This window comes from Eutrigla gurnardus, assembly GCF_963514095.1.
Source record: "Eutrigla gurnardus genome assembly, chromosome: 5".
Taxonomy (NCBI): domain Eukaryota; kingdom Metazoa; phylum Chordata; class Actinopteri; order Perciformes; family Triglidae; genus Eutrigla; species Eutrigla gurnardus.
The window spans coordinates 13,424,530-13,444,811 of NC_139919.1; the positions used below are offsets into that span (position 1 = coordinate 13,424,530).

The 20,282-nt window shown below is 40.9% G+C and overlaps 1 protein-coding gene across 4 annotated transcripts in view; it reads right to left on the reverse strand.

Annotated features, from left to right (window-relative positions):
* Positions 1-18,698, reverse strand: part of rapgef2b (Rap guanine nucleotide exchange factor 2b) — a 102,333-nt gene extending 83,635 nt beyond the window's left edge. For 3 of the 4 annotated variants that reach the window (XM_084009728.1, XM_084009727.1, XM_084009726.1), the window contains exon 1: positions 18,074-18,698. In XM_084009728.1, the coding sequence (XP_083865854.1) occupies positions 18,074-18,142 (69 nt within the window). In that variant the 5' untranslated portion in view covers positions 18,143-18,698. The remainder of the gene's footprint in view (positions 1-18,073) is intronic. The other variant, XM_084009729.1, reaches the window with a different exon arrangement.
* Between the last annotated feature and the right edge of the window lie 1,584 nt (positions 18,699-20,282).

Consider the following 20,282-nt stretch of genomic DNA (forward strand, 5'->3'; position numbering starts at 1 on the left):
TACTATATGGCATACCAAGTGGAGGAGCCATCTGGGTCAGCTATTAGGACCATGCACGTGGGGCGGGGGCTGCTGAGACGCGATAGTAGTATTTAGTTGCCCTAGGGCTGCAACTAATGACTATTTTAATATCAACTGATCAACTGATGTCAAACATGCAAAGTGCTTGGCCTCAAAGTAACTTTTATTAGGTCTTTAAATAATAAAAATACATTAATAAATGTATTTGCAGTCATATAGTAAGATAGAAAAACTTAATTTTCAAGCAAAACAACCTTATTACTAGCTTCTCAGTTGTGAGAATATGAAGCTTTTGTTTATCTTATATGAAAGTCATTTTGAATTTTTTACAGTTTTGGGAAGGCCTGCCTCCTCTTCATCGACCTCAGTTGACAAAGATTTCTTTGGTCACTTCTTCATTTTTACAAGATTTAAAGTGGTGCATTTGTGTGATTCTTTGTTGAGAAACTCAGTTTTACCGATCTGTCCATAAATTCAACTAATCAAGTAGGGGACAAAATTGTATGAGTGTTATCGTCAACTGAGAATTTATTTGGACAAGGACAGCGATACTTACCATGGAATCTGGGGATTTCACCTTGGGATTTAGAAAATTACAATGGTCAGTGTTTTCTGACATTTCATAGGTCAAAAGACTAAACCATAAGGGAAAAACATGTTGGTTACAGCCATAATTTACCTGACAGCACATCAAAGCATATCAGGTCTTCCGGGGCTTCATTGGTTGAGATGCTTAATGTCAATTCAATTAAAAAAAACCCACAAAGGCACCACAATCCTTCTGCTGAATTCCTGGATTCTCCACACTGGACTTTAATGCGGCTTTGCATAAAATGAAATGTCAGTCTCATCAATGTCTGCCTGTCTAATAAAGAGCATATGGCTGCCTCAGAGGCTGAATAAGTGGGCGTCGGGGCATAATAAAGAGGGCAGAGCTGCCGTATGTGGAGGTAAACAGCATGTGGCTGTGTGACGAGATAAACACACCGCTGGGAGTCAGACAGCCAGTGTTGAAGGTTGGAAGGTCATGTTGTCTATGGTGCAGTATCTGCTAATGGCAATATATTGCATTATATTGTCTGTTCAGCACAAAAGCCATGGCGTGTCTGTATCAGTGTGCCAAGTGGGACTGAGGAGGACTGCCCCCCCCTGAAGCAGACAAACAGCAGCGACGGCAGTTTGTTCCAAATGTGCACAACATGCATCATCATCCACCTCAGGGGCAGCAGTATGAGGTTCCACTGGGTGCCACTGTGTGCATGTCTGTCTCCGTCTCTGTTAATATGTGTGTGTGTGCATTCCCTTGCCTTTGTTTGTACATTCCCTGTGTTAACAGGGTGGCCGGCAGCTGTCCTTGAATCTCTATTGACAGTGAGTGTGGGATCTGCTGGGTATTTTTATCCATTAGCCTGTGTAAGAGAGCAGGTGGAGGCTTTGTGGGCTACAACAAGGTCACATAGTGACGAGCGCCGCTACACTGCTATCGGTGGCGGTTCTGGCCCATCGCCGAGGTCTGAGCGACCGTTTTACAAAGACACAGCATGACGATAGCCAAGGACTTCACTGGCTCATTTCTAAAACACGACATGCATTCCTTGGGAAAAAAAACGAATCATTTGCTGAAGTTTCAAACAAAAAAAACTCACCAGGCAGAGTATAATAAGTGTAATCAAACCTGTGATCGTGCTGCAATAGAACAGCTCTTTGTTTATAATGAAGTATGAGATCATGAAGTGACACTCTCAAAATTGTTGATGGAAAAGAACACAACTGCTCAAATGTCCTTAGTGTTTTCCCACTAGGACTCGGTTTAAAACCATGTGCCACCTGAATGAATTTGGCACATACTACACAAAGCTAATTAGCGGTCTTATTAACGTTACGCACTTGGTGTTAACTCAACAGCTAAGCTAGCCGGTGCACATGGCCCTCTCTCCTTCCTCCGCTCCACCTCCGATGCTGAATTAAGACGCGATTGCGCAAACAATCCCACTTCCACTGCCACCTGGTCTGAAGTGTTGAAGAAGATGGATCGTTTTTTGTCTAACATTCAGCCATCCTCCAACCAGCTTGATGGAATTTATAGAGTTAGAATTACACCTCTGAATGATGGCGGGCTGAAGTGGCCAGTGGGGCAGAACAACGCCGCAGTCACAGGCAAAATTTAAAAGCACTTGGGAGCTGCTGTTTATTTCCCACCGTGGTCAGGCAGCTGGCGGACATGGTGACTGGCTGGAACAGGACTCAGGGAGGCATGTGAATAAGCTTAACAGCACCTACTTGAGCTGCCTGCCAGTATAAAACCCTCGAGAACTTAAATGCACTCAGTCTCTTGAGGCATGCAAATTAGATGCATGCTAGACTGCCCAAGTAGAAGCAGGTAGTGGGATTTATTCTGTATTTTTGTAAGAAGCATGCAACAATTCAAAAGGATGCTTTTTTTTAAAGTGCATGTTTAGTAGAATGCCAACAAATTCCTTGGCAGTAACTCACCAAATGATTCCGAGTTATCTGACCTCTCCAACCCATCAGTGCTGGAGTCAGCTAACACACATGTTGGTTAGCAGGTGCATGTGTGTCTTTAGCCCAGCACTTCGGAAAATAGAAGTGTGCAACCAAACCAACCCTCCAGCAACCTCTCCTAAAGATAAAGATATTAGTCAGCTTGAGTGTCATCACGGCATGTCAAAAATATATCTTACAGTGTTAAGAGTGTGTTGAGGATAACAGCTCACGATCTCAGTATCTGATGGCTGGATGATTGTGCGAACCAGCACAAGCTATGAAAAAGGCAAAGAGAGAAACTAAAGGCAGTTTTATTATCTTCTTGCTACCCTGTGGATCCCTGCGTTGACTCTGATTTTGCTATAAATGATGAAGTAAAGAAACATGGAAAGGCCTTTCTATTTCCACAAAATAGCAAAACGCTGGAGTCACTAGTTGAATTGTGCACCTGAGGAGGAGAGTTGTCTAAGTTACTGGGTAAGAGAGGAAATTATTCATGAGGAGAATGAGGAAGGAGCCTGCGGTCAGCAATAAGGCCGTGCTGCACTGTTCGCAGTACAAGTACAGCACATTTTACTTAATAATATCAGCGTGATTTATTTACAAAGAGCTGCACAAGGTGGGAAAGGGGAATTTCTTGCTTTGAGTACGTGTGCTGATTGTACGTTCAGAATCTGCAGCAAATCACTGTGGACTCAATGCTGCACTGTCATTGAGGGTCAAAACAAGCCAAGTTGTCCTGAAAGTAAGAATCAACTTTCCTGCATCCGCCTGGTGCCATTTTAATATTATTCACATAGCATTAGTCAAGCCACACTGATACAGGATCTCACAGCGATCCAATTAGCACTGAATGATATTTGCTGACTCGGTCACACCCCATAATGCCAGAGCGCTGTCACACGGGGCAAGAAGTCAAAGCTATCAACGGCATGACCAGAATAAATTAAAGAACTGGGATGACACTGGAAGTGTGTGATGAGGAACATGAACCTGCCCAGATATAACCAGTCTTTTAATTATTTGGATTTATGCTAAACATTTATCACTACTACTTCTTATAACCGCTTTTGACCATTTACAGCATAATCATTTATTAGGAGTTGTGTTTCTGTCCAGCCGATGAATAAGTCCAACATTCAATCTCTTTCAGCTCCACTTTTGGTCTCCACCCACTCCTTGGGGAAATATCTAGCCCTTTGGCTTTACGCTCCACTATGTTCACCAGTCTCTAACTGTGTGCATCTCCTGTTTGGTGCTCAGCAGACAAACAATGATTTCTTTACAGTGAACCAAAAAAGTTAATTTGAGGGACAGACAACTAAACAATACATTGAAACTTGCTGTAAAGCTGCATAAAGTTTCCATATTGTGCTTTGATACATTGTTAGCATAAAAATACAGATTATAGTTGCTTAAATTACATCTGAATAGAATATAATTTTAGTAACTATCATGGGATAATCTTGAGATTAAAGGTTCATATTTTGAGTTTATTTCTCACCAAAGAGCAATAAATAATGTAGATGTACCTATTAGCTTTAACAGTCTGTTCTTGGACTACATTTTTTTCATCTGACTCAGTGGACAAGCCATGATTTCACACCAACAAAATTATGTCACTGATGCAGACTCAATCCCGGCACACAGCCTCCAGTCTGCAGCCTCTTGACACAGTCAGCGACCTCAGTGTGGCACCATGACAACCGCTGCTCTGACCACAGCCTCATTCAGAGTCAACCACTGTACCCAACTCTAAACATTGCCCGAGCAAACACATTGCATCTAAGAGAGGCCATAGAAACTAATAACAAGAAATCATGTAATGGAAACTCAGTTTAGAGAGTGAAGCAATGATTGCGTTACAAAAGACAACACATGCTGAAAAGATTATGTGCTTTCCCAAGGTATATAGAACAATTATTGATTAAGCAATTGATAGAAAATTAATCCGCAACTATTTTCATTAGCAATTCATTTTTAAAAGGAGCAATACATCAGAACATTAATATAGCAGCAAACAATTATTTGCCATGTAAAGATGTAAAATAATGTCTACCTGAGCAGAGAATGAAGTCACTCTCCCTCTGTGTGTGTTGTTATCTGAGGTTTTCCTTGTTATTAAATTGAAGTAAATATTGGGGGTATTGGTTGCGCAAAACAAGACATCTGATAACATCATCTTGGGCTCTTGGATATTGAGTGGGAATTCTTCACTGTCTATTTTATAGACCAAGTGATTCACTGAAAAAACAGCATAGTAAAGCATAATAAATATTTTGGTTCAATGAAGACTAACCATCAGATTATGTAAAACCACTACACTTATTTTATCCATAAACATGCAGCCTTAACCACAACAATGGCTCAATGTGGATTCAACGCGGGACTCTGACCGATACTGGACACAAAGAGATCTCTCAGCTCTGTCATCGAACCTCGTCGTAGCGGGTCCGTACCCGGGAACAAAGCCAACTGTCCGGCCAAATGAAACCCGCTTCATCTCGCTCAAACAAAGGCCTCAAAGAGGTGCAGCGCAATCATCACAAAGTTACGCAACATCATAGAAAGATCAATTCATGAGAGCTCAAAGCGCAAACAAGAAGAAAAGGGGAGGGTGGATAAAATGGGATGGGACGGGCTTTAATCTTCCCGGGGCAAGTGGCTTGCTCGGTGGCCTGAATGATCCAAAAATGCTCCGTTCCAGCTTCCTCCCTTTTTTTCTGTCCAATTAAGTTGACACAAATAGAAGCCAAAGGCTGGAGAAGAGTTGCTAACAAAATCCCTCAGAGGTCCACAATGGGAGACAAATGACACAGATTCCCAACTCTGCCTGGGTTCAATACTTCCCTGTGACTGCATCCATTTGGTCCATTTCCTAAACTGCAGAGCCATTAATCCTATTGAAATATTTATAGAATTCAATAATCAATCTTTTAAATCACTACTGCTTTCTCCTTATGCCTCCCACATAAAGTAAGTCCTGCATTACAATGCTATGCTGATCGCTGGTTGCTAGGGAACAACCAGAGAAACTCTTTCAATTACGAGAACTGCTCTCACACAAGCCAGATTTCTCTTTTAGGGCCTCAAGGCCCCAAACACTCCCTGGTCACCATAGGGACATAAGAGTGTGTTTGTTGGTAAGAAATCTCATGGGAATATATTGTGCCATTGGTTAGGAGCATAATTTGTTCATGTTGTAGTGGCAACATAAAAGGATGTGTTTTAGTAGGTATCACTTAAAGACAATACCCACGGAAGATAATGTCATTAGATGTTGTCTCCAATCATTATTTGTGGACTTTTTGCACATTCATCACTTTCACCAATTAAGAAAACATGTATTTAATCAGATGCTTTTTTAAAAATATAAGCTGTTACAAATGGAGAATGGTGGCTTAGACGAGTTTCACTATTAGCTTAGTTCCCAGGTGAAAAGGGTTGTCTGATAGCAGTATAAAGCAGTGAAAATATTCTAAATGCATGCACTCATGGATATTTGTTAGGTGAGCCCTACTTTTAGGTGGCTAAAATATATTGTGAACACCAGTCCTCTGCAGTACGTTGCTCTGCTGCCTGACAGGCCTGTTTGTTTTCCCTAACTGGGGGCGTGCCGACCATCATCTACTGCAGGTAATACACTGACTATAGATTCATACAGCCCACTTTAAAACACCCAAACTATCCTTTTGAATAGTTCAATCAGGCCCATTAAATTCCAATATTACTTTGAAATGCAACCTTGGCAGTGCCAGTGGTCTCATGGCTTGGAGTGTTTCCAATGGGTCTCTGGGCTGCAGGACTATCGCCACATGAGCAGCATGTTCCCTCTGAGCTGGGTGCCAGCCAGCAGCATTGCCTTTGTTGGTATCTAGACGACATTGTCATCTATGCTCTGTCATGATTTGCCATTATAATGGAGTGGGGTCTAGCGCCTGCCTGTGTTAGGCGTGACTCCTCACCTTTTTATCTCAAAGGCTGTGACTGACACACTGTTTACCCTCCATCCAATAGGGAGACAATGACAGTATTGTTTTGAAAAGCAAGTGACAAAAAACACTTTGGTGATGAGTGTGAGCTGATGATGTATCTGGTCCGTTGCCAGTAAAGGTCACAACAGCTACAAGGAGATAGTGGTGCTGTGAGAGCCACTTTAGTTTATAAAGCCAACTATGCCTCTTGCGTGAAAGTAAAGTGTAATAGATGCAAGTACAATTTTTACATTAATGGGTGGCCCTGCTCAAGATCTGAGAGATGCACTACTCAGGAACTGATCAAAGTATTTAACATTTGCACCACATTGCGCCCGTCTCGCCTAGCCTTGAATGGACGTTTCCTGTTTACAGGGTTGCCTTATGATCCCACCCAAGGCCTTTCACTTGACTCAGACTAAAATAGGCCTCAGCTCTAGACGAACGGGGATTTCAGGCTATATCCTGAGGATGTTTTACAAAAGAAACATGGCAAACCATTGTGATCTTTTAGGGACTTCACAAGTTAAGGTTTTCCCTTTCCTTGGCATCGCTTCAGCTAGTCAAAAGAAAAACACTGCAGATGTTTGTTTTTTTCATAATCCTATTTCATTTCACTTTTTATGCCCTTGCTTATTGCCATCTAGTTTAGTTTATTCATAGTTTTATTACAACTTCTATTTGCTATTGATTTAATTTTGTGTTGTTGCATGTACATATGGGGATTTGGATTGTTTTCCGATGAATAAACCATTTAAAACCCTTTTTATTTTGATCTGATCAAAGCTGATTACATGGCTTTCCAGTAGCACATGAAACTTTTTTCAATGAAATCCCATGTGAGAGCAAGTAATAAAAAATATTAGTGAATTTTCTCAATCTGTCCTTATAAAATTGTTGATTCTCTTATTGCAATTATGAATATTTCTCCCATACTGCTCTATACAATTAAGCTAGTTGTAAGACTGTAACCTGTGGGTTATTGGGCTATAATACAAGTCTTTGTTTGAGTCAGCTTGGCACGAGTACAACTGCAGTTGGTACAATTTAGTTAAAAGCTATTCCCAGTGCAGCGACAAAATAATTGGTGTTTTAAATGTTAAATGTTTTTGACAAGCAGAAGCTGGTTGTAACAGGGAGTCATTGTGTTGGGTCCGCACCACACTTGGCTGGAGGATTCAAAGCACCCAAGCCTATAGGGAAGCATGCATTATGGCCTGCATTTTTCCCTCCAATTCTAATTAAAAAAAAAAAGTCTTCATAAAGCCCAAAAATAACAGCCAGTACTACTCAGGTAGGCAGTGCAACAAAAGCATCACATGAGAAGGGTTTCCTTGCTGTGAGTCACATATTTCATGTGACTTAAAAAGCCAACATAAGAGCAAGTACATACAGGACAAAGTTAAATATACTCTGGAACATGGCACAATGGACGTGGTCACATTGTCGGTGTTGAAATTTGTTCAAACAGTCAAATTCACATTTCATATTTGTCAGTTACGTCAAGCTCACTTGTGATATTCCACAAATGATGTGAGGAAATTCAAGAAATATTACTGTCAAATTATTGTAAATCATTTTCTAGCTTTATTCAGCTAGAATGGATATTCATTTCCATGGACGCTACACTTCATATGTAGATTTTATTTTCAAGTGGGAGAAATGACTCCGTCCTTGGTTCAATCATGTCTCATTGACTTGAGTATTCACTTCACACATGTGCAGCAGTGCCCGACTAATCAGCAGTGATGAGCGATGCTGTACAACTATTCATCCTTGACAGTGAATGAATGACATTAGCAATATGTACGATGCAACGGCGAAAATGCACTCATGGGTGCTGGTGTTTCAGAAACTAAACTTGCAGGACCATCAGGATTCTGTCATTTTGACTGATGGTGCAATGCTCCTTTGTTACTGTGATTGGTTCTTACCCATTGTGCTATGTTGTCATCCTTTTAGTGATTACTAGACTTTACTGTGCAGCTTTTTCCTGTGAATGTTTGGAACTAACCACATTACTCAATCACAAATAAGCAAATACTGCTCTAAGAAGATTGCATGCCCATTAGCCTCTCATGTGGCATTACGTAAGCCTATTTATGACACTTGGCCTCCCCCCCCACCCATCAGGGCTATATCACACATAAGGAGATCTGCATACTAATCGTGGCAAGAATGATTAATGAAAAGGGTTTGCTCTCAGCCGGAAGGGTTTGAGTGCAAAGGAAATATATAGGGCCATGTGGGAAAACGTCTGGCAGTGGATGGCTGTTTGAGGTCAACCGAGGCAAGTGTCAATTAGCCCGGTCAAGGTCTGAGGCGCCGATGAACTAATGCCGTTTAATAAATAATGCTGGGCTGTAACTGACATCACTGCATTTAGTGGAGAATTATTGCCCGGACGGTGCGAGAACAGCATTCCACAATGTCACCAGAGTGAAATAAATGTCAACGGGGCTGAAGGGGGGAAGGCTGCATTGCATCACGGCAATAAATGTGTTTCCACAAGGTTTTCCCAGAGGTAAGATCCTTAAAAAACATCTGGGCACACACACAAGCTCTCTGGCTTTAGAGTAGGAAAGAGCACCCTGATGATCTAAGACTGGCACCCAAGTGGTCTGGATGGTAATCTGTGGCTCAGTTCAGGCAAGCTAAGATAATCATCCCCTTCTTCCCAAAAGCAGGAAGCAGGGAGAAACTGTCAAACATTCCAGTGAGAATCAGATTACGTTTAGATCTTGGGTAATGAATGGGCATTTTCCCTGATGGGCAAGGGGGGGGCCGCAGAGTTGGAAACGTGACTAGCTGCAGGTTAAACAAACCCTCAGGGACCAATTACAAAGATAAGGTTTCAACAAGACAGATACTGTACACCAATCTGCTCCACTGCGTGCAGAATGTGGAACAACAGCATTCCTAATCACTGATTTATAAAACGGGGAAAACAAATTCATGTATGGCTGGTTTCCCTTTTTCGCTCTCTTTTTAGACGTTCCAATATGTTGCATGTTTCCACTGGCAGAACTCAAGGACTGTCGCTGCAGCAGTTTTCACTTTCGACAACAGCAGCCATTAGCAAAGACAGCTGTTTTTGCTCTTGCTTGCATTGTAATGAATCACCTCTTTTAGCTCACAAGGCGAGTTATCACCTGCCCACCACCACAGCTGTTAATAAAGCACCGTTTGCATGAGGCATGACAGGCCACATTAGGATCAAAGGTACGTCCAGCGAACAAAGTGGAATGACTCGACATTGCAGCTTGACACAGACTAGAAGGCCTTCACAAAAGAATGTAAAATGACCCATTAGGTCAAAGACATGTTTGACTAAAACATTTATTTGCAAAAACCCTCTCTTTCTCTGCACTTCTCTAATCTACCACGACCCCTTTGGGATGCACTGATATAGATATGGGATATCGAGCTGAATTGGATCAGAAATCAATGACAAGTAGGTCAATTCATATCTTCATTTATATTAACACTGTATACTGGAATTGTAATCCCCGTGTAAATTTGACTTGAATTAAGCCCGATGTTGTCAATTCCACACAGTGATTCATACATCGAATTAATTAAATACTGGTATCGGATCGATACCCAAAACCCAGGTATCGGTATCAGGATAAGTCGGATCGTCAATCCCTAAGATCCCAAACTTTCACTGTTCACACCAGCCCTCCTTTACTCATAGTGTGTATTTGTTTACACTGAAAGTGGGTGGATATCCTTTGCATACAGACACACAATTGACTGGCGAAAGGAGATCACCTCATTGTTTCAATCTGAATAGAGTTTGGCACGCACCCAATAAAAAGTGTAAGTATAAGCGACCCATCATGAGGTACAACACAGTTAAAATACAAACGAAGAGAGATGAAAACCAAGACACCGGCGACTGGTAGCACATACTAACGAGTACCTGATAAATATTTGAACGCTTCAACATAAGCAGGTGAGCAAACCACCGGAGGCATGGTGTTAATGAAGATGGCTCTAGTGAACAGACCCGTAGAGCCATAATGGTAATGAGTCTGTGGTTCCACAGCACTGCAGAAGGGTGGAGATATATATATAATTTTTTTTTTTTTTTTTTGCTGATGAAAAACAACAATTGTGATAGTTAACAGGCCTGCAAAGTTAATGTAATTTAAGAAAAATGCTTTACTGACTACACGACCGAAGCATTACAGCATTCGTATCTCCCACGTTCCTCCCAAGATTGATTAATAAATCATGTAAAAAGCTGTAAGCATGTGTAGCCCATCTCCCAAATGAATCTCCAAATATAAATCTTCAAAACAGTCGCATTACAATGTTGTTTCAAAGCACAACATTGCCCTGATTTTGACCCTGTTGTACAACAGCAACCTATTTTAAGTGCCATTGTTACGAATACTGTACACAAGCATTAGCTGCATGGTGAACCCGTATACTGGGATTTAGAGAACTCTAATCACACAAATTAATCAGCTCTGTATCCGATCCACTTCATGTCTGAGCAGTTCACCAAGACGGAGGATTATACAGCAGATTATTCACCAGAGTGAGTCTGTACTGTGTGTTTCGCTCAAAGTCTGCTAGTTGTTGACACTAATGAAATGGCATGCATTATGGTGAAAAAAAAAAATGATTTCCTTAAACTACTACCAAAAATGTTTCACTTGACATCTTTCCTGCAATGTAGGTGTCACTTTTTCCAAATGCTGGAATTTGCAAAATCTCATTTAGGAATGAAGCCCTTGATGACAGCCACAGTGAAGTAGTAATTCTATAGCAGTCACGTAAATATTTCACGTCAGGAATGGTTTATTCTCTAAGCTCTGCAAGCAGCCAAGTGGGTCTCTGGCTAAGTTATGTAAAGACTGTGGTCGCTCAGTGGCATGAGCTCTGTTGCGTTCTGCAGTGAAGGCCAGTGGAATTTAAGGGAGTCTTGACTCCAGGGCTGTTTTTCTTTGCTTTAAAAATATCTCAAGGAATGTGAACATAAGGAACTGAAACATGCCTTTGACATGAAAATGTGTGTGTGATTCAGTTGTCACAAATGTAAAGTGTGACACTGAAGGCAACATCCCTGTCCATCTGACAACAGATAAGGTTAGGGGCAACACAACCCCAGGGCTGCACACGATCAGTGACATTTACAACCACTAAAAGTGTCAGTTGCATTGTTCACCATGCACCAAAACATGTCTGTCAAAACAAAATGGTAATATTTGTCTTGTTTTCAAGTCTTGCAGCAACAGTGTATGAATAACATAACCCGGAGTGAGCAGAGAGAAAACTGCAGAATAAGCAACACAGAATGCAGCATGGGCTCTCTCAATACATTTTCAAACTGTTGCTTTAACTTCCTCTCACCTGCTATTGTTTAAAAATGAACACGGATATGATTCTGCTAGAGGATATCAATGGTTACTTTTGCAAAATTAATAATTCTATCCTGCATGCGCCTCCAGAGGAAGTATCGGCCTTAAACACTGATCATTGCACATTGTATATCTTCTATCCCAAGCTCAAAACTACTTTCACATCTACCTTAAACTAAATATGGTGTTACAGTCCCTTGATTGTTGGTTTGTTAAACTCAAAGTAATCAAATCATATGACTTTCTATAGCACATTTAAAATAACACGAGCAGACGAAAGTGCCTTACAAACAGCAGAATAAAGCAGGCAAACAGAACAGTCAACAAAACCATGGATACCTGGCAGAGATCAAGATGGGTTATGAATGACGGACAAAACTAACAATTTGTTTGTTAAGGAAAATAAACTAGTCGCAGCCCCAATTTTAAGCAACACCACCAAATGATCAGCCTGGGAGAAATCTGCAGTAGAGCAGACAAAGCTCTCACATTTCTCAGTAGCCTCATTAGACCAGCATGCAATGCAGCCACAGCATCTATCCTTGCAGATCTCCACTGCCATGAAAACATAGATCATCAAGCAAGGACCAGCATGACACCGACAAGAGAGTTTTCCCCTCGGTGAAAAGGCAGCAATACTTGACACAATCACCCTAGAATGATATCACTGTCATATGAGGAGGAAATATTACACGTGTTCAACTATTTCTACAATTCAAGAAGTTTGTTCAAATTTCCACCTACCTCGGTGATCAGCAGAAATACACAAATGTTAGTCGATGTTAAAGAGCTTTAGCCTGGTTCTGTGCTCCACTAATGTTAAATCAAGTCTCATGGGGTGAAAGCCGCAGAGTTTTTAAACTTACTTCAATCTCAGTGGTGCGTTTAAAAACAAACTACACCGGATTGGTCTCTTCATTATTAGATTTTAGGGAGTAAGAGCCAAGCGGAAAGGGATACAAAAATACCCTGGTGTATTCCAGTAAGGAACAGTTTCTGGAATGCAAATGTTTTCTGGCTTGTATTCCACCATGTTATCAGCCACTAATCTATACCATTACACTGTAAAACAACCATAAATGCCATCTTCCTGCAGTAAAGAAGTGTATGATTAAAGTCAACCTTACAACAGTCGCTCCTTATATAGTCATAACACTGAAGAATCAATACTTTTAAAACAATACGTTTTACGGGTCCTCTGACCAGTAGGCAGTACTATGTTTTACTGCCATCACAACACCATGAAAAAAAAGCTGACGGGGAATTAAAAGCATGATTTGAACGAGCCAATCAGGAGCCGCGCTGGTCTTCTGTGTGGGTATCGTACGTTGGTGCATTTGTTTCTTTCTTCCCTTCCTGAAATCATCCCCTGTATTTAAACTGGGAGGAATACGTCACTGTGACCGCGGTGTGTGTAACCACACCGGCCTGCACTCAGCCTCCACTTTCAACACAAGAATAACATGTGACATCACTTTACTTCTACAGGGTTACCGCTGCAGAACGCAAGAAAAATGCCATGGCAAGCAGCACCTCATTTTCTCAAATCGATTTTTTTTCTAGGATTAGAAAAAAACCCTGAGTTGCGTGGGATAATTAAACCATTACAGCTCCAGGAGGAAACTTGCTAAAGAAGTCTGTGCTTCTTGAGCCAACAATCTGGAAGGTTTTTTTTAAAAATAGATGCTTACATGCTTCCGACGCCCTGACAAAAATAGGAAGGCAGTCGCAAAACAACACCCAAATTCAGAGAATACAAAAAAAGCTTTGGGAGGGGGAAGGCATTCTGTTGTCAGGCCATTCTTCCGGATTAAGTTAAAAAAGCATCCTGACGCTTTTCCTCTTCCTGCTTCTTATACGGGGCAGGATGCTGAGAGACACGGCAGCTTTGTGCTCATCAGTCACTTTACAGCCAGTAGCTACTTCCTCGACAGCTTTACATCCCTTTATTTGGCACGGCTGTAACTTTTGGGCTAAAAATGACATATAATAATATCCCTGAAAGGGTTTTTTTTTTTTTAATGAACAGCCCGTTTTTAACTAAATGTGATTTAAAATTCAATGCAGTATTAGACTATTTCATGTATGTATGCACATAAACCGAAAATGCACCTAAAATAATAGAGCTGAGAGCATGAGGAAAACAGTAGCATGTGAATGGTACAGAGCCGTTTCTTGACTGGAAGGAGTTTCACTTTAATTTTAAAGTCAATGGTGTTCCTTCATATTATTTTAACAAAATCTTAACTAGGCCTCTTGTTCTTGACTGTTTTATTTTTGCTCTGAGTGCTTTTTATGATGCCACCGTTGTTCTTCAGACAAAGGATTATTTGTATGTTACTTTGAAAGTAAGGTATTCTAGCTGCACCATTAAATCCAATGCTGTTTGTATTAGAGTTTGAATAATGACCGACTAATGAAATTCTGACTTGTTTTGCTCACTGAAGGTCCCCGAAACGCATTTGTTTTCTCGCTGGTTTCTTCTCGTGCAGCCACTGCAGTCCGGCCTGCACTGAGCCCCTGTGCTGGTGAAGAATATGTGGAAACAATGCAGAGTAGGCAGCCCGTCCCTGCGGCTATGTGAATGGGAAGCAGGGTCACTGCAGCGGAGGACTGTTGTTTGTGGCCTTTAGCGCTGCCACCTGGCTTAACAAGCGGGGATGTATGTCCTGATAGCTACTTACTGCAGATTAAACAGACGGCCTAAAGCAGTAGTATTCAGGTTTTTGTTCTGAATACTACTGGGCATTAGTTGGTGCATTCTTGGGTTTCATAATCTTGGTTCTCCAAGACCCAAAGTTGCATGATGAGATGAAAAGAAATGAATCCTGCATCAAAACACACTAATGAGCTCATTTCGGCTCAATTTAATGCCTTTATGGACCACAGTAACAACGTTAGATTTGCAGTCATTAAATAATAATAAAAGATGAACAAGCAATTCTCAAATACACACACAGCATTCATTATTCCTAGTAAAAAAAAAAAAAGTTCAGTGTACAGTTTGGACAACTAAAGATAACTGAACCCCGACCTACTGACCTGACAAACAAATGTGACATACACACTGCTCTCGCACACAAAGCCTGTGCTTTGCATTTGACAATGAACATACATTGTGGGAAGCTGCTAGCATTCATTTCACCAATCATAAGTTATCAGAGCCCAAAAGAGATGCCTGAAAACATCAACCTATTTAATTTAGAATTAAATGCAACGTAAAAAATGTTTTAATCAATAAAATACAGTCTTCTATTACCTTATCATTTGAATTGTGTGTTTTATGCATTACCCCCTGGGTGGGACTAGATTAAAGTAAAAGGATAACAATATGTTGTTATCCAACTACTATAATAAAACAAAATTATCTGTATTGGCCAATATGGCTCATTGACAATCTGAAATTGGTCTTAGTGGCAAAGACGTGCTCGTGGCAACTTTAAAAGTTATATTTGCTCTCTTTTTTCCCCTGCTGATCCATGGTTCAAAAGCGTGAGTTTCATGATACGCTGCACCCTTACACATTGCATGTAGAAAAATAGTCTGTTTTATTCAAAGGGATGTAATCATTTAATAAATAAATGAATTTGGTCATGAAAAGAAAGATCAAATAGCCATGTCATGTTATCATAATTCATATCAGAACTGCAAAATTGAGCAGCAGTGCTTTATGGAAATAGAAAGGTCCTCCTCCTCCCTCTGCTTCCTTGATTTTAAGGCACACTGACTAAATGCACTGCACTTCCAGTTACAGTCCAAAGTCACGCAAAAGGGAAGCTGACAAAACCTGCATGAACATTAGCTGTCAAGTGGCCAGTAATTTAACGTGCCATGTGACAATGGGGAGGGGCAGAGGGTCAAATCCCACTGTGGTCAGTCTTGAGCGATAAAGACGGATCCCTCTAACCGTTAGCTAATCCTGACAGAGAGGCCCTGCCAACAGCATTAGGATAAACAGTGTCAGCCACGACCGTCGCTAGACACTTGAAAAGAACACCGGGGAAGGTGCTGCTATTGAGAACCAGATAGAGAACAAGATATCCATTACCATGAAGATTCATGTCCAAAAGACTTTGTAGTTATCATGAACATGTCTTCTCGCTTTTCTGCAGATCAATCAGGAAAAAAAGGAGTGGAATTCTATGTGACGCACCTGCAAAATGACATGGACGCTGTGTTTCTAAAGACTCATATCCTCTTAGGATATCACACTTTTACATCTGACTGAATCATTTTCAAACATGGTCATTGTCCTAGCTGGCCTCCGTTCATTTTTCATCATTTCAAGTGTTCCAAATGTTCGCACCCCGACCCAGCATGGGTGTCCAAGGACCACAGACATACATACCACTCTTGTTTTTTCACTGAATCTCCAAGTAGCACATATTTCGTCCAAGGCTCAGTATCTTTTAATCAGACTATTTTCCAGCTCAGAAATTCCCCCTCACATATTCTTGTCAGGTTGGAAAATCTCAGACACAGCATGGAGACATTTATCTGACACTGAGAACCATGCTGATGTAAATTCTTTTGGGTGGGTTAGTGTGACGAGGCAGACTTTTTCACAGGCGTTAGACTGTAAGCTTCCATATTAACAAAGAACACTAAAAAGCAATGTCCAGTTATTATTCAAAGGACCATCCAACAACTACCTAATAAAACTAAACTTAGGCCCCCATAGCTGAATGAAATGAAAACAATTTGTGGTTAATCAATAGTCAATCAACATCAACATTAAATTAATTAGCAAAGGTTTTGATAAGAGATTCAGTCATTTTTTTTCCTAAGCAAATGTGAAGATTTGTTTTATAAAAAAATTAAAAAGTATACCATAGTTACATTTACATTTAAGGCATTTAGCAGACACTTTTGTCCAAAGGGACTTACAATAAGTACATTTGTTGAAAGAAAGAAACCACAACATATCATTGCCGATAAAGTAAGAGTGAAAAAGTAGTTGCTCGATTTTGTTTGCGATCGAGGCAGTTTGAAAACATCACAATGGGCTTAATGACATTTTGCCAGGCATTTTGGAGATTTTTTAAATTAAATTTCATGGCCAAAACAATTGAGCAATGAATCACTCATCAATAATAAAAACAATCATTATGTTCAGCCCTAATAAATACTATTGCGGTTAGATGAGCATTGCTGCAAATGATGTCACACACACTAGCCTTTGTTCCCATTGCCATAATGGCATGTGTCACTCCTCCAAATTATAGCCTGCATAAAAGCCTGCATAAAGCTGCAAAGACCGTGGGCTTGTACCGTTAACAAGCCGTCGATGACACCATAATTGTTTCCTCAATGTCAGATAGACGGGCAGACGGCTGAGCCACTAACTGTAGCCCACTGGTTTAAGTGGTGGCCTATTGATTGACCATTGTGTGCCTTTTGCTGAAGCGGCATCCGTTTGCAGTGGAAGCAGTCAAACCAGGATTTATTGTGTATCTGCACATTATGACTGTTATTATCTGAAGCCGTGCAAACTTGGGTGTGCGTCAAATTAGAACCACAGCCCACAGGATTTGCATGACACTACAACCCCACACTTCCCAGTGGATCAGCCGATACTGGAGGTGATGATGGGCAATGACAGCACTGGGCTTTAAAACACAAGCCATAACAGAACATTGTTTCATCACAAAACACATCCGACATCCCAGCAAAGACAACTACAGCAATAGTGGCCCTAACTCAGAGCCACTCAGTGCACACCATTATACAAACTGAGGGGGAAATGATGATGGGGTCTGTTTTGAGAGGCTAGTGTAGGCTATTGGCTAGGTTAGCCACAGCCTGTGCCTCTCATCTTTCTAGTTAGTAAATGTTATTTTACATACATTATAAGAATATTCAAATGTGCCTTTTACTGCGTTGGCAAAATCTCAAATGCAAAAGCAGGATGCACGTAAACTTCCTGCTAGTTTGGCTGATTCCCACCAAGGCTACGGCCCCTGTTATGTTAAGTAGCCTTGATTATCTCTGCTGATAGAGGGCTTAGCGGGATGTAGCCGTAGCCACACGTAACACTGGAACAAGGTGAATGGCAACAGTTGCACACACACTGCTACTCTGTTGCAGGACGTTACAGCCAGGAGTATGCTACAATGTGCACTGGAGCGGCAAACTCGGCGGATAGCAGCACTTTTGAATACACTTCACATTAGTAAAGTAGAATAAATGATCTCTTCTGACCTGTTGCGTCCTTTCAGCCGGATTCATCATCACAGCCTGCCGAAAGCTGTTATCCACATAAGACGCCATTGTTTTGGGAGACGCCGTCTGGAGTATACGGAATTCCTTATCCTAAATAAATGTTTATAAATATCCAGCGCCACGGATATAAACAATAGGAGTCCTCCCGCTGTCTCGCTTTTCTTCGTGTCGCCTGTGGTCCGATGCTAGCGGATAAGCTGGGAGTGCCCGGAGCCAGGCCACGACCGGAGCCAGACAGCCGAACAGTCTCCTCGGGGTGTCTGTCTTTCCGTTGGCCGAGCACGAAACCGGCTGCCAACACCAGTCCCACCGAGAGGAAACTTCTTTGAAGAGCGCGGCCGAAACTCTCGCGTCAGAGTTATTTTCCTAATGTGAAAAATGTCTCTTTATTCAAGCCAACGCGCATCAAAGCCGTTCCTTGTCTCTTAAGCATTCTGCTAGCGACGAAAAAGAAATTACATACAGGATCCAGCAAGCCAAAAAACATATGCTAACGGCTAACTGTTATCCCGTCAACAACAACCTGGCGCCCATCGTGAGCGGTAGACCCGAGTACACTCACTGAGAAAATGCATCATATTAACATTTTAATGGGTCTAAAAGTGGAGATAGGTTCGCCGCCGCTGCGCTCTGTTGTATGCCACCATGGTGACTGACACAGCAGAGTGAAGTCGGCCATAGTTAACGCTTACACTTCCGTCGAGGGTTTTCAAAATAAAACTCCAACGTGTAAAACCTTGATACAAAGAGACAACGAAGAAACGGGAGCCTCTATTTAGGGAGAGGTCTGTGGTAAATTGAACATACGCGTTGTTGTATTTTCCACCCAAAATATAATTTGTCCTCCACGTAAGACCTATATGCAAACATATTATAACATAGGCTACAGGGTGTTTTAAATAAGCCTGCACTAAATGCTCGTTATTTTCAAATTGTACGTGAACTGTGCTGTGCGATTATCTCGAAAACGTCTTATTAAACCCATGGCCGACAGCTAATTATACAGTAGAATGCATGCCATGCACTGAGCTGCACCATAGTCTATAATGCACCACGACGGAACATTTACATTTACATTTACATTTACATTTAGGTCATTTAGCAGACGCTTTTGTCCAAAGCGACTTACAATAAGTACATTTGTCAAAAGAAGGAAACAAAGAAACCACGACGTATCATTGCCGATGCAGTAAGAGCTAAAAATAGAACAAGTGCTAGGTCCTCATCTGAGTAAAGTAGTACTTCAAGAGTAACAGTGCTACGATCCGAGTTTTTTTTTTTTTTTTTTTTTTTTTGCGGGGGGGGGGGGGGGGGGGTCGAGGGAGGGTGTTAGTGGGACTCATGCTATGTAGAGTCGAGGTGAAGTCTGAACAGGTGAGTCTTGAGCCTTTTTCGGAAGATGGCAAATGAACACAATTATTTAATACTGTATTAGTTTATTGCCATATTAAATTAGCTGAACAATTTTGATCCAGTGACTCAAGCATTTAAATGTTTTCTTACAATTATGCTTGTTCACTATTGTTTACGTTATTATCTTATTTATGAGGTAGAATCATTCCACTTCCGGTCTAGCTGTTGTTCTTTGTGTATGACTTGACGGAAATTTAGTCACAAGGGGCGGCTCATGGGCGAGTCAATTTAACAAAAAAGAAAAAAAGTGGGACTAGGAAGGGGAGTACGATGTCATAACAGGTGCTTGGGGACCACCTAGTGACTAAATTGGGTAATGCAGATTTTGATGGACAAAAATGCAGGATTTGATCATTATTATGACAAAAACCTAGTTATTATTAAACATTTTTATCAGTATAAATGAACCTAAAACATAAATTCCACATATCAATATTATCAGATTGTGAAGAGCAACTTTGAATTATTATGGAGCACATTACCATGTGAGAGTAGGCTTTAAAGCAACACAGAATTCACAAGAAAAATTAGCATTTAGGAATTAGCTTTTTCAAATCAGTCCCTTAAGGTTGAAATTAATAGATATATTACGAACCCCTGGAATAAGTGAATAATGCAAAGTAATTATAATAAAATAATAAAGTTTGGACACGTCATTCGATTAATTTTATTTGTTTTTTTTTCAGTATTTTCTTTGTCAGAGGTTAATGCTGAAGAAATGAAAACTATGAAACAACACATGTTAAGTACAAAACCAAACAAAGTGTTAAACAAA